This window comes from Diadema setosum, chromosome 9 (genome assembly GCF_964275005.1).
Source record: "Diadema setosum chromosome 9, eeDiaSeto1, whole genome shotgun sequence".
Classification (NCBI taxonomy): domain Eukaryota; kingdom Metazoa; phylum Echinodermata; class Echinoidea; order Diadematoida; family Diadematidae; genus Diadema; species Diadema setosum.
In genome coordinates, this window is record NC_092693.1 from 15,479,306 (window position 1) to 15,491,578 (window position 12,273).

General features: G+C 39.1%; 1 protein-coding gene and 2 non-coding genes across 3 annotated transcripts; 1 reads left to right on the plus strand and 2 right to left on the minus strand.

The window, feature by feature from the left end:
• Nucleotides 1-1,137: 1,137 nt before the first annotated feature.
• Nucleotides 1,138-2,636, plus strand: LOC140233481 (carbohydrate sulfotransferase 1-like). Its single transcript, XM_072313599.1, has one exon. It carries the CDS (start codon nt 1,143-1,145, stop codon nt 2,634-2,636), a length of 1,494 nt encoding a protein of 497 aa, XP_072169700.1. The 5' UTR covers nt 1,138-1,142.
• Nucleotides 2,637-9,861: 7,225 nt separating this feature from the next.
• Trnaa-ugc (transfer RNA alanine (anticodon UGC)) lies at nt 9,862-9,933 on the minus strand. Its single transcript has one exon. It is a non-coding gene; the product is annotated as a tRNA-Ala (tRNA).
• A 945-nt stretch (nt 9,934-10,878) lies between these two features.
• Trnaa-ugc (transfer RNA alanine (anticodon UGC)) lies at nt 10,879-10,950 on the minus strand. Its single transcript has one exon. It is a non-coding gene; the product is annotated as a tRNA-Ala (tRNA).
• Between the last annotated feature and the right edge of the window lie 1,323 nt (nt 10,951-12,273).

Below are 12,273 nucleotides of genomic sequence, written 5' to 3' on the forward strand. Positions count from 1 at the left end.
TGATAACGGACATAGAAAGACAGAACAGAGGTTGGCTTATAAATCTAATGGTGACACTGTTCAGCTAATTCACTCGTTCGTGTAATGTCACAATACTAGCTAACACTGCAGCATTGTGTTATATTCATGACACACATGTCACGCTATATAATGCCGTAGACAGGTCTCTTGATTATGTGCCGCGTATAATATTTGAATTGTGTTTATCTCTATCTTCACTGAGGAGCTGTCAGCTTGCAGTCATTGGCGGCGCACTTGTGATAAAATCCTTCAGCACCTGCCCGACAACCATGCAGACCAGCAACCATGCTGCTAATTATTGTGACTGATATTAATAATAATAATGATGAGGTCTTATTTATCCAGGATAGTCTCTTTAGTGTTGCCACTGCTCTACCAGAGGGCCCTATACCATTATTATTACCCTATAGCGTTGCCATGCAGGTACCCATTTATACACCTGGGTCGAGTGGGACATGGTGGGTAAAGCCATCTTGTCCAAGGACGTAAGCACTGGGCGGGAAAAGAACTCGTGTCCTCCGATTGGGACTCTGGAGTCGTATCCACTATGCCACAGCCCCGCCCCCTCCACTTATTGTTTGATCAGGAGGCGCTGTGGCATAGTGGATAAGACTCCCGACTCCCAATCGGAGAACCCGAGTTCGATTCTCGCCCAGCGCTTACGTCTTTGGACAAGACGTATAGATAGGCAGAACTAGATACGATGGTCGTGTATTATAATATCTGGGATAAACTCTCCACAGGGTAGCCACTACTCAAGCATTATCATTCTCGTCACATTGAGAGGTAACCATATAATTATACATCATGGCCCAATGATCTGAACGTTATCCAGGATTCGAACTTTGGACGTCCATTTGAAAGCCAAGAGTCTTTACCACAGTGCCTCCAACAATGCTTGGTATACTAGTACCTATCCATAACAACAAAGAGTGTCATGTGAAAAAACAACACAAAAACTTTTTCTTTTTAAGAGAATACGAAATTGTGTCCCAGATGCTCTCCCCACATCAGTCCAATCCCAGTCTCATATAGGGTCGACAGACGTAATGATGAACCACATTCTATTCCATCTTGCTCTCTGGTCCACTTACATTGCAGGTCGGCGGGAATTCGTCACTATGATGCAGAGACGACGGAAGTGCTGCCTCCTGCTTCTTCTGGCCGTGGTGGTCTGTAGCGTGTGCTCTGTGATATTCTCGCCCACCAGCGTGCACTCGGCAATAGTCAACTACCGCTCGCAGATGGACGGGGACACCAGGCGGCTCCTCCAAGACCAGGCCCCCGCTGCGGCCCCCGACGGCAACGCCGCCAAAGTGGCCAAAGAAGTCAAGATTAGCGAGAAGGACAAGTTCCGTGTGCCGATATTCTGGGACGATGGCGAGTTTATGGACGAAGACGAGGAGGTTGTCGCGGAAGGGATCGAGGCCGCTCGAGGTAACAGGCGGCGGGCGCTGTCGGGCCAGAATGAAACCATTATCGGCCAGAATGTGCAAAAAGAGGAGACTGAAAACGATCGCACAATGTCTGTTCTTGATTACAAACTATCCCAGTTTCAGACTGTCACATACAGCAATGATACCATGACTGGGAAGGGCGGTCCAAGTGACGAGAAAGCAGGGGGAGGCAAGGAGTCTACCAGCCGTGTCTTGCCAGTCCACCTCCTCATAGTCACACAACGACGCTCCGGGTCAAGTTTCCTAGGGCAAATATTTAATCAAAACCCTTGGGTTTTCTTCCATTTCGAACCGCTAAAACTACTTGAAATTAAGAAGAATGTATATAAAAATGCATCCGTCCTTCTGCAAAATATATTTAAGTGCCGTTTTGACAAGACTCCATACCTTATGGATTTGTATAACAACGAAACTCTGCATAGATTGTCCAGTAAAGTCCTGTGTTCACCACCGCTATGCAGGCTAAACATGGACTTTAATATGTTGAAGACACCCATGGTAAAGCGGTGTCCTTTGTTGAAGGAAGAAAGTGTGACCAATGTGTGTAACGTTTATCCTCATAAGGTTGTCAAACTGATTCGACTTTACAATATCGAAACGCTGGGATCGCTCCTCCGCGACAAGGAGCTCAATGTCAAGATCGTTCACCTTCTTCGCGATCCTCGAGGAACGTTGCTGTCCAGAGCCAAAGAACACCCAAGCAGTGCTAAGGCCCTCTCTCTAGGAACTAGCCTCGACCATGATGCTGCCTACATTTGCCGCAGAATGCGCCAAAACTTCCGGTTCGTGCGACAAAACAAAGACCTCCTGAAAAATCGCTATATGAGAGTGCGCTACGAGGACATCGCCGCTCACCCTGAGCGATGGACCAGAGCTCTCTATAAGTTCGCGGGCATGGGCGATGTTCCGCTAGATGTCTTTAAGTGGATCCAGCAGAATACGCAGGCAAGTTCGGTGAAAGACGTTCAAGACACATACTCGACCCATCGGAACTCATCGGCCACGGCACAAGCCTGGCGTCACAGCATCGACTTCCCTGTAGTCCAGGCGATACAGTCGTTCTGCGACGATGTGCTAAACGAGGCCGGCTACGTGCATGTTAAACAGGCCAAAGATCTAGGGAGGAAAGATTTAAGTCTTGTTGCCCAAGTAACGTGAAAAGTCCTACCGAGAGGTCTCAAATCTGTTCATCTGCAATATTCAGATACGGTGCTCGAGAGGACTGCAGTTAACATGCGCATGGTTTTGATGTCGCAATTTGCCCTGTGTGATATTCATGCGGTAGGCAGAGTAAACGGATGCTATTTCTATGGTATTGGAGGGATGCCATAAGACGCCTCTCATCCTACAAGGTGCCTTGAGTTATTAATGATTGCAGCTGAACATTGATGTGTGCGAGAATGGTCCTCTGATCGAGTAGATAGCAAAATTAATGGGATATCGTCTCTCTCGGTATTCAGGGGGTGCGACTTTGTGGATCACTTCTCAAGGCAATAGAACTTCAGACCGTGACTTTGGTCAAGCTTTTATGCCATCTGAACTTCTAGACCGGCGAGGTGGCCGTTGTTCCCGGGATAAGAACAGAGGGACCAGAAAGTAATTGTATTCAGTATTTTATCGAGGTAGTTAAAAGAGAGCCTGTGCTTGAAGAAGGCATCAACCGTTTAGTCAGTTTAATAATCTGAGCTTGGGATGAGAAAAAAAAAAACTGACGACAGAATCCAAGTGACGCGTAAAACCGTATGGCAGCAATTTGAGCTACATCTACTTGCTTGTATGCAAGTATATTAATGTAGAGAAGGTTAAAAGTTGACATAATTATTTGAACTGTGTACTGTGATGAAGACATTCCATTATCAAAATATACCAGTCTCTGATCGAAAATGTTCCGCCGTAAATCATGTTTGCTTGTCTCATTAGGAAAAGAAAAACAAACAGACAGACATACAGACAAACAAACGAACGAACAAACATAATCACTTTGTTATTCCGTAAAGCGATTTCCCTGGTTAGCAAATATCATTGGGATGCTGCGATGAGTCTGTGAAAATGCTTGGTTGGGATTTCGTTGAAAAATGCATGGTGTAATTACGTTACTAGAGTGGTTTGCAAATGTAAGATTATAGTGTAACGATCAATTTGAGGTTTTCATGCTCTGAATTTGTTAAACAGTATTTGATTTTTATTTTTATACAATGTCAGAATATTCAGTTTGCCAAACAAACCACTGGAGAACCGTCAGTTCGTCGTGATAAAAAATGCTGGTGATTTGTGATCGGTAACTTCGGGAGATTATACCTTCAAATAGAGGAAACTAGATTTCCCTTGCTCTTCCAGTCTCCATGAATATTGGTGCCATGGTAACGATTAAGAATCACAGCCGCTGCGCCAAAATTGGCTCATACTGCTCTTGTGTTGGAAAGTACTCCATGGACCGCCATTCTTTCTTCCAATGAGGGCCTATTCTGCAAGGCGTCGACCTGTTGCCTTCAGAGATGAGGCTTGTACATTGTATACACGTGACACGACAACCCTTCACCGGATATACGTCACTGATTGTCATCTCCAACACCAACGGCTACATAGCTGTTCGTGATTTTAAAAAGCGTTTCGCTATACAAAGACTATAATAGAATTCAATAATGTAAGGCGGATAAAACCGGAAGTAGGTGTAAGGGGCCAACATTATGTACCTAGGAAATTCTGAAGGTTAGACGGGCGGGCATTCATGTAGGCCTATCTCTTTTGTCTCGGTCAAATCATATCCGTGATTTTAGGTCCAGATTTACAGCAAATATTAAGATATTTTACGTACCGGTAACCCGTCTGCAATCGTGACTACATAGGAGAAGGAATAGCGCAGTGAAAATGGACCAAACATTTTTATATCTTCCACTCAACAGTGATTAAATGCTTGATACATGGATCTGTGTTTTCAAACGGTTTTACACTATGTTGTATTTTGATGCATCTCTGATATGGGTTTATCTTATACGTCGAAGAATAATGTTTCGTCTTGGTGTATGTGCACACCTATAAGCGTTTTGAGAGCTACAAACGAAGTCATGTTAATGTATTTATATTTGTGTAATAATGTTGTTTAAGTGAGACAATCAAACCGCAACCATGTCAGTATATCCAGAGACCATCTGATTCTTAATCACTTATATCACGTCTTTGAAAAAAGAAAAAGAAAAAAAGAGTTAGTTTCTGAAATCAAGATGATGTTCTGCGTCATGTATTTGAACGTTACGCTGTTCAGGTCTTTCATCCTACTTATGACATGTAGCGTTATTTGTGTGTGTCAGAACACATACTCCAACTGGACCCCATGGGAGACTAGCTGAATATGGGCTATCCAGCCATCTTCCCAGATTTAGAAATATATGAACAAACAAACAAACGAACGAACGAACAAACAAACTCCATTTCAGTTTGTTAGCCACACCGAGTCTTTTAATTAGGCGTTTTTACTGTCAGGTGGTTGCCGTATGCTGTTTTTAATCATTTTCCTTCCTGCCTGTTTCACTCTCGCGAGTCTCATGTGACGTCAAAACAAAATATAACACTACAACAACATTTCGATGAATGTAACACTCTGCTTGCAGAAAATCACGTTGTACAGGATGGGGTGTACGGGCCTTTGGCTGCATGCGTGAGACTCTGTCCGTGTTGCGTGCAAACCTGTTGGACATACTATAATGATTCATAAGACTGTGAGTGGAGAAGTCTATACGTCGACCCAAATGATGACGTAAATGAAGGCATCTACTTGGCTTAACACCTCTCCTTTAATGTATTTGCCCTTGCACTTCAGCGCTTTGATCCCAGTTTACTTACACATGCTAACTTCACAAAAGTATGCTGACTTCACAAATGTGTGCTTTTTTGAGGGCATGATATTCCCATTAGAGCTATGCCGTGCTAAATACGATTATTTTCAACATCATGGCATCCAGCTGTGCCCCTTCGTATCTATACATCACGGTGTACAACAATGGAACGTATAATAGCACCCCCCCCCCCCGACGGAGGTACCGAATTAGCTCCGTCTTGTGTCGTATCATGGGATGTGTATTTTCATATGATATTATTAGACGTACGCTTGAAGGTCAGAATTATTCGACACTATCTTATGTCTTTCCAGTCAGTAAAAATTAACAAATTTATCTGAACATGTATAACACTCGAAGTGAACCGCAATCCACTTTGTTGACTGTAGTAGAAGTGTGTATGAAGGTAAAAGTCGTACAGCTATATATGCTTTATGATATTCCACTTTGCAACAGTGGAAGTGTATACATCCACAATGTGTGCCCTATTGTCTGAATATAGTGTGGTACGACGTGACTGTCAATGCATTGATAGCCTGCAAAGTGCTTATTGTGATTTGTATGCAACACTGTGTATTATTTTTGGTTATAGAGAGAGAGAGAAAAAAAAAAGAAATAACTTTATTAAAAAATGAAAAAGGCTACTTTCACGAATATCCAATACTTGAGATGTGTGTGTGCTGTATTTCCGTTTTCATGCATTGTAGACATGGTGTCAAGTACACTTTAAAAAAAAAAAGGTTTTTGTCGAGTACTTCCAATAATTAAAAACGGCGATATTTACTGTGTTATATAATCACAGGAGTTTTATGAAACAGCGCTTGCTTTTTCCTGTGGGGGGTAATCAACCACGTAGAAGCGAAATCCATCCACTCGATTTGTTTTGTTTTGTTTTAGTTTCGAATATTGAGCTTGGCTCTGAACTGTGTTCAATCCTATCGTATCATGTGAGATCATTACTAGTATTTTGCTGTGTCTCATAGTTGATTTGAAATTCAAGTAAAAATGTATTTTTTTTTAAAGTACACGATGAACTTGAACTTATTTCACCCGAGGAGCTAAGTATAATGTTTGCTGTCCGAGCCAACTATGAACGTCGGCAGTTAAGATCACGATAAAATGATTTATCAACATAATAAAACATTGCAGAATAATTATTGAGACGATTACGAAAGAAATCTGACGTGCGATGCGATTATGACGTTTGCTCTACATAGATCAGTTTTAGACCAACATAACAGTGTTTATAAAATAATTTTGTAACATTGCGTGGTATCGCGCCATTACCAACATTGCAATATTTATTTATTTTTTTTAAGTCATACCCTGTAATTAAGATACATGTATTTACTCCACTTAAATATATAGGACAAAAAGAAAGTGAAAAACAGTGCTTCTGCAAGCACTTCCACAGTGAGTGGTATTGCAACCAGTAATTCTCCTTTGGAATTTATAAAAATTAAAGCTTCCTTGACAAAATATGTCTGAATTAGATAGACATCTTCCTTAATTGTCGATAACAACTGCTCATATTGAGTGTTTGCTTTTCTTTCATGCGTATTGGTGTTATGCAATAAGTTGGTACAATGTAATGCTTGGTACAATTAAATGTACAATGTACAATGGTACAATGTAAAACAGATGGCATAGTTTTGGTTGACGTGGGGCTTCAGGTTTCCAACTTTGTGTGTGTGTGTGTGTGTGTGTGTGTGTGTGTGTGTGTGTGTGTGTGTGTGTGTGTGTGTGTGTGTGAGATATTGAGAAACCTAATATGAAGTATGAAAGAGCATACAATTCTGTGAGCGATTTAAAGTTCATTTGATCAAAATTGGTTTTGAAATGGCTGAGATATCCAGAATCAAAGAGGTTCATATAAAAGGTGGGACCCACCTTTAACTAGGACCACTTTGTTTGACTTTATTTTTAGATATTGCAGCCAATATCTCGCCAAAAGTTAAAAGCTGAATCCTCATCTCAACCAATGTATGCCCCATCCCAAGCCAAGCCGTATTAATCCAAGTCGCCGCTTTTTGTCATTGCATGTGAGTGTACATACGATATAAATTATGTATTTTGCTGTTCGTGTGAGAAAAGCGTTATGATCACTGATGTGATTTTGTAATGTTCCTTTTTGATGTGTCTGATCACTTTAATGTGAAAAAATGTTAAAGTTTTTATATGTCGTTTTTGTTTTGTTTTGTTTTTTTGGATGTGGTGCTCTCCTAATCGAATTTTATGTATTGCTATTTAGCTGCAAACGGAAATAGTAATGCGTCCGCAAGGAGCGTCAGTTCTTTCACTTGCTATCCGCTATGTACAATATTTATCAGTTATGACAGTGGAACAATAAAGCCAATGATAATTTATGAGATGCAACTCAACTTACGAAACAAAATGTGCGCAGTTTCTTGTGAATATTTTTGATGGTTTCACCTTTGTATTCAATATGTATGTCTGCTGACACTGGCAAGAGATGCCCGTGAGATGCTGTTTTGAATGTGGATTTCAGATGGAAAATGTCAAATGTGGACGGGAAAAGTATATGTATACACAGTGGCTGACATAAAAAACACCCCACATTATAACAATCTAGATTACTTGAGCAGAAACCTCACTAAAGGCATACCATGATGATATAAATTCAATTCACCTGACATTACAAATACACTGTATACACACCTACACACTGCACATGGATATTGAATTCCCAATGCAAACATCAAGAACCAGATTCATAGTTGTCATCACTGTGTTTTGTGTTTTGGTTTGATTATCAACGAAATTTTAATACATGTACAACCAAATTTTGATAAAACGAAATAAAAGCTCCAGTCTCGGGGATTCCGTGTAAGTTGTAACGGGAGTGTAAGTTGCGTCCAGCACATGTGGTTGTAGGAATACATAACACATGTAGGCCTATTATGACACCGCTGGATAGATAGGTAATTTTTCGTTAACCAGGGCGGTTAGAATTAGGCCCAATTCTTCCACATATCGATATTGATCTTAATTTATAAAAGTCAGCATGATAAGTAAAATATCATAAATTTTAATGTATCGTATTATTTTGATTCATCCAGGTATTATCATATCAACACGTAATTACATGAACAATGTATATCTATTCGACTGGACTTACTTATGAAAATCACGGGGGGGGGGGGAATGGATTTCGACAGAACCTTTAACCAACATGAAAGTGGGTGATCAGGAAAGTTATTCGACGTCGGAACATTGCAAGGAGTACACATCACTCATTCACCCATCCTGGATGAATGCTCTCCAACCAGTCAGAGCTGAAGAAGTGACTCGGACGAGGTACGAATCTGTATACTCCTCGTGATTCTCACATCGTTTATTCAAGTCGAACAGATTTAATGACGTATTGGTTTTAATCAATTTCGAACACAAACATATTTTTATCTTTTTTTCAAATTTCGCGTTTCACATGATTTGGCTCACAATTGTTTCGGTCGTGACTAATATTTCTGTTTTGTGACAAAACAGAAATATTAGTCACGACCGAAACATTCAAATTATTTGTGGCGACGACGTCATCACACAAGTCTTCTACTGTGACTGGCAGACAAGTCCTCAAAAAGAAAAAGAAAAAGAAAAAAAAGCTTTTGCATAGAATAAAGGAGAGTATAACTTGTATTTTTCTTCAAATTGTTGCAAAGTTGGGAGCAGTAATATCGAACCATGAGGATTTATTTACTTGTACTTACTTTTATTTTATTTATCATTATATATATATATATATATATATATATATATATATATATATATATATATATATATATTTATATTTTTTTTTTTACCGGGGGGGGGGGGGAAGGAGTCGTATAAAGGAGCTAAATTATAGACTAGAAGTCACTTTTATAACGCCTTGTATCAATATGCAAACCAACGAGAAAATAATGGGCGATGGTGTGACCACCTCATCCGAGTCATTTTACATACTTATCGTGGTTGGGGCCTTCATCACTAGCCGTGGTCACACTGGCAAAATTTCGCGAAGTTTATAACGTTCGAGAAGTTTTTGTTTTCGAAGATTTGCCAGTGTGACCGGGGCTTGCTATTTACTTCCTGACAGCACGTGAAACCTCAACATTTTATAACTTTCTTATACTCATAATGTGAAATCCATTTAACTTCTACCCTTCGGATGTATCAAAGACTTAATTAACTACAGAATGATAACTTTTAAAAAAAGTAGTATCTCGCCATAATGAAAACGTACTATTTTTTTCTTGTTGAGGATTGGCCACAGATTTACATGTGGTCGAGGAAACTCGTGAGACAAAGAGATATACACTGTATATGGGACTTGGAAATCTGTTATGCATGGGGAATTTTCTTGCGCCAGTAGCTATGAAAAACAGAGAACAAAAGTTGTTTTATATAAGCCTATCTGATATCTCAAATGTCGTATTAACCGGTTTTCCTTGAAAGTACATTTTCCTTGCGCAGTTGAATGACTCTAGACATCCTCAAAGTATGACACCATGTAATTAGGAAGGGGAAAAAATAAGACAAAAAGAGCCATGTGGAGGTATCGGGGATCGAACCCGAGGCCTCTCGCATGCAAAGCGAGCGCTCTACCACTGAGCTATACCCCCTGATGCTGTGCGAGGGAGATGCGTTTAATATTAGACGAAGGGGGGGGGGGGGTGGGTGAGATTGTGCACTGTGCACTGTGAGCACTTCATGCGCATTATGCAGTATAGATAAACTAATTAATAAATGACTACACACACACATACTACTATATATATATATATATATATATATATATGAAGGGTTTGTTTGCAAAAACCGATAAGTCCATTTTTGAAGATTTTGAAGTACGATCTCTGTCACAAAATAAAAAATGATACCTTTTAAATGATATATTGGTCACTACATATAAAGGTATATTTTTGAAGTTATGGTTAAAAGAAGCAACAATTTTCTTATTATTCTCTTTATTTTTCTTGACCTTTAATCGCAAATATCTCCATTTAGCAAATATGGACTTATCGGTTTTTGCAAACAAACTGTTCATATATATATATATGTATATATATATATATATATATATATATATATATATATATATATATATATGTATATATATATATATATATATGTATATATATATATATATATATTATATATATATATATATATATATATATATATACATACATATGTATATGTATATCTTTCTCATATCTCACATATATATATACATACATATCATCCAACTACACAAATATTTTGAGAGCAATAAGGAAATTTCTGTTCGTGTTGAGAAAAGTATGTATGTAATTAGTAGAGTATCATGTCAAAGCAATGTATGAAAGACAACTAGTACCTCTTATTGACATTACAAAGACCTTGACAATTTAGTGAACCGATGTATCAACAAAATGCAAAGTTGAAATGTTCAGAGGGACTTTATATTTAACCTCCAAAGGGTTTTATCAAAACCAAAATAAAGTCGGAAGGGGTGCAATGACGCGTAGATATTTTGAACGCCATGTAATTAGGAAGAGGAAAAAAATAAGACAAAAGGAACCATGTGGAGGTATCGGGGATCGAACCCGAGGCCTCTCGCATGCAAAGCGAGCGCTCTACCACTGAGCTATACCCCCTTGATGCTAGACGTGGGAGATGCGTTTCATTTCATAGTAGACGGGGGGGGGGGTGCACTGTGAGCACTTCATTTGTATTGTGCAGTATAAATGAATAGATAAATATATCATCCAACATATACAAATATATTTGAGAGCAATGAGGAAATTTCTGTTCGTGTTGAGAAAAGTATGTACATTGTACGTAGTATTATTAGTATATATAGAGCCAACATATCATTATATCACAGCAATGTATGGAAGACAACTCAAGTTACGTGCCTCTTCATTATTGACATCACAATTACTTTGACAATTTGAACCGATGTATCAGCAAAATTCAAAGTTGAAATGTTCAGAAGGACATTTATTTATTTTTAACCTCCGAAGGGTTTAACAAAACCAAAATAAAGTCGGAAGGGGTGCAATGACGCGTGGTTATTTGAACACCATGTTCAATGTTTAAAAGCGGAAAGAGACAGCGGTGCACACGTGGTAAAAGAAATAAAGGAGTACCCGAGACAAAATAAGATTGAATGAGGGGGAAATGACAGTTTCACACGAGGAAGTTGTCTGGAAACCTTACGTTTGTTGATTCAAAGTTTTGGAAAGTTAGTTATACGAGCAGTCCGGATTACCTTTTGCATGTACACTCTATCACCTTGTTCATTCATTGTTCCTTAATCGACTTATCAATCGATCAATAACTAAGTTTTTTTGTTGTTGTCAATAAGTCAATCAAATCATTTTTGTTATGACAGGAATCTCTTTTTACGTCAGTATGTCAATCTATCTATCGACTGATCGATCGATCTATCTGGTCTGTCTGTCTATCTATGCATCTAATTTTCTATATACGGTAGATAAAAAGATAGAATAGATCAATAATTCATGTATCAAAATAATATACAAGGTCGTATCGCGTAACCTATACCTTTGATTGCATAACTCCGTCATTCTCTTTCCTCTGAGCTTTCAAGGAATCGGCATTGAAATTATTTCTGAAAAGTGTTTCAGAGTTCCATTTTACTGGCTGGAAAACACATTCAGTGTATCTGTGTCATGCACAAAATAATATAATGATAACAAATATTGTGATGGAAATATTTTGAACAGGATACAGCCCCTGCCCACATAGCTCTTTTTCTCAACATCTCATGCAATTCGTATGATTACTATAAGTTCATTTACTTGTTTGTACGGCCCACTAACCATTGTGTGGACATGGCAAATCATGGGGGGGGGGGGGGGGGGCTAATGAGATCTGATGGGGGAAAATGGCGTAGACAATCATCTGGCGGATTATTTAGATCTATACCTTTGCGAACGGAAACAGAACACTGC